Here is a 3,135-nt window from a genome sequence, read left to right on the forward strand (position 1 = left end):
TTAGCAGTCCCCCCTAGAGTTACTCTTGCTATTAGATGCACGGATATGTGTGCACACAATCCTTGGTTTGCTTGAACTTCAAGGCTGAAGAGCTGCAACCGCCATTCATCCCAGTTTCTGTCGGTTCTCATCACGGAAACGCAGGTGAGGCGGCGGCACTTTGCTGGCGAGACTCCCTAGAACACATGCGCTGCCTAATTTTGACGCCCTGATTGCACCCATCGTGGGCGGCCCGCGCACCCCCTGTACCCCTCCCCAGGCCCACGAGACTGGGTAGCGCGGCTGGGTAGCGCGGCTGGGTAGTACCAGGCCCGCAGCGACTCCTGCCAGTGGGTCGACCAGAACTTCAACATAACGTGCCAAATTGTATTTGTGTGTGGTTGTGCGTGTGGGAGATTGTACTTGTGTGTGAGAGTGAGTTACGACACACTCTCACACACACGTGCAAACACGCACACGTGCACCCCTATGTACAGTCACAATCACAATCACACACACACACACACACACACACGCACACATACACATACACAAACACACACACACAAACACACACACACACATCAGAGCAGCAACACGTTGGCTGGGCCTCACTCACTGGTGAGTCGCACGCAGGCAAGGCGCAGAGCCGCTGTTGCCCCACTGTACCGGCGTCACTCGTGCGGCTCTGCAGCGGCCCTTGCAAACGTGGTGAGTTCTCTCTGATGTGTCCCCGACCAGCCAGCCCCGGTCGCTGCTTTCTGACGGCGCCCGTTATCCCACCCCAGTATCCGGGGATTGCCGCCGCAGCCATCAGCCCGCATACAGGGGTTGTGTGGACCCGCGCCAGCGTCGAATGCTGCAGGGCCTTGCGGGTGTACTACAGCTCGAGGTGTGCGAGCACGAACTGGGCACAAACAGGCGCCCCCCCTCATGTACGACAATCTGCCATGTAAGTAGCGCCGCCCCTAGCGGAGAAACCGCTAGGTCAACTGGCGCGCTACACCACAGGCGGTGCCCCTCCAGCAGGAACGTCGTGGTTGCATTATGTTACCTCGCACACGCATCGACAGTGCTGGTAAAAAAAATTGAGCGCGGGAGTAACACAATGTCCGCGGCGCATCCCAGGCTCGGCGCGGGGAAGCGTGCGCCAGTCTGGCTGGCGTCGGTTTTGGTGGGGAGTGGCGCGGGACACGAAGTCAGCGCGTTGGCCCCCGCGGCCGGCCGCGCCGACTCCGCCGGGTTGCGCCGTCCGCCCAAAGTTCGATTCACAATTGTAATGGAGGTTCAGCCGGGGTGCGAAGCGGAGGCACCGCCGGCGCCCTTGCTGCTACTGCTGCTGCTGCTGCCGCTGCTGTTTCTGCTTGTGCTGCTGCTGCTGCCTGTTCTGTTCCGCGACGCGCACGGTGCGGATGGATCTTGGTTCGTCTTTGGGGCACGAGCGCCCGTCGCCGTCATTGGTGGCAGCGCTGGGCCGCGGCCACGGCGCGGCCTGTGGCGGGCACGTCACGGGGTCGGCTGGCGCTACTGCGCAGCTGCCGGCCCTTCTGTGCGCAGTGGCTGGCGAGGCGAGTGGGGCTTGGCAAGAGCTACCGTGCTGCAACAGCCCAGCGACCGCGAGGCCCACGCGCTTGCGTGGTCGTGCACTCCTAGGCAAGCCGGCGCCCGAGCCGGGCCTGGGAGCGCGCCGCGCGCGGGCAATCTTGGCCGCGGCGGCGCACGCAGGGGGGGCTTCTTCCAGGGCGGGCCGGCGCCCCAGGAAGTGCAAGCGCGGGGCAAAAAGATGGCAGGGGGCAGCCGGCGGCGGCGCTCCGGGGCTGCGGGCGCCTGGGGGCGTGGAGGGGCCCGGCCGGGGGCGCCATAGGGGCTGCGACTGTAGGCAGCAGCGCGCCAGCGGCCCTGCGTGACAGGAGGCGAGCGGCGAGCGGCGAGCAGTAATGGGCGAGCGGCAAGCGCGGGGGCCAATCGGTCCCAAGGGAGCGAGCGTCCTTGCATGGATCCGGGAAAAAAATGCTTGGATGAGGCCAGGAGCCGGCGCATCAGGGGGCGCGGCAAACGGCGAAAACGGCGCCCCCGCACGCGCCGCAGGGGCGCCCTAAATCCCAGGATATTGGCTGGGGAGGGGAACGCGCTCGCGCGCGCGCCGCGCCAGCCGGCGGGCGCTGCATGAGGTGCCGCGGCCTTGGATGGCCGGCGGCAGAGACGTGGCATGGCGGGAGAGTTGGCAGTGCTGCGAGGGGGCTGGTGGGGGCTCCAAGACGGGGAGATGATGGGGAAGGGTCGGCCCACGATGGTGGGGAAGGGTGCCGTCTCGTGCAGAGCCATCCATGAGCGCAACGGCGCCGCACGCACGGGGTCGCGCACGGCCGGCGCTGCGTTGCCCCCGTTTTGCTCTCCCAGCGGCTGCGGCCGCGGCAGCGCGCGACGCGGCCGGGGCCGCGGCGGGCGCGGCCCGTCCGTTGGGCGGGGCGCCTCGCGCGCGGTGGCCCTCGGCGGCTATAGACGGCGGGGCCTTATGGATTGAAAGGAAGCGGAGACAGCTGCGGCAGGGGAATTCAAAGGGGTTTGCGAAGAATCAGCGCCGCAGATCGTCACGGCCGGATTGAGGATGGGCGAACGGGAGGGTGGGTGCGCAAGTTGGGGAGGTGTGGGGCAGGCGCCCGGGTAATCAGGCGGCTCTACGACGGGGCAGCAGAGGGGGCCGCGGCGCAGCGCGGGCCGCCGCTCTGCCGTGGACGCATGGGTGGGTTTCAGGCCAGCCAGTAAACACATGCGGCGTGGCGAACGAAGGCGCGGGTCGAGGGCAAGGCGTTGGCTTAGGCCCTGGCGGCCGGGCCCGCCACGTCAGCTGTGGGCCGCCGCGGCTCGGGCCACGGGGGAGCCGGGGATCGGGGGGCTGCGGGGGGCCCTTGTGACTTGCTGGTGCTGGTGCTGGTGCTGGGGCTGGTGCTGGGGCTGGGGCTGCGGTAGCGCGGCGGGCTGGGGCGGGCAGCCATGCGGGGGGCGGCGCCCTGGCGGCGCCTGCGGATGCGGCGACCAGGCCGCCGGGGGCGCGAGCGCGCCCGGGTTGGCGTGCACGAGAGGCGGCGGCGGCGGCGACGCCAGCTGCCCAGACGCGTGTGCGGCTGGCGCCGATGGTAATGAGCGCCCCGCACC

The 3,135-nt window shown here is 68.3% G+C and overlaps 1 protein-coding gene across 1 annotated transcript in view; it reads right to left on the bottom strand.

The window, feature by feature from the left end:
• Nucleotides 1-2,795: 2,795 nt before the first annotated feature.
• Nucleotides 2,796-3,135, bottom strand: part of MNEG_10142 (hypothetical protein) — a gene marked incomplete at both ends in the record, with an annotated part of 2,845 nt that continues 2,505 nt past the window's right edge. Inside the window, one exon of the mRNA XM_014041386.1 lies at nt 2,796-2,827. Within this exon, the coding sequence (XP_013896840.1) occupies nt 2,796-2,827 (32 nt within the window). The remainder of the gene's footprint in view (nt 2,828-3,135) is intronic.

This window comes from Monoraphidium neglectum (genome assembly GCF_000611645.1).
Source record: "Monoraphidium neglectum strain SAG 48.87 unplaced genomic scaffold scaffold02197, whole genome shotgun sequence".
In the NCBI taxonomy this organism is placed as follows: domain Eukaryota; kingdom Viridiplantae; phylum Chlorophyta; class Chlorophyceae; order Sphaeropleales; family Selenastraceae; genus Monoraphidium; species Monoraphidium neglectum.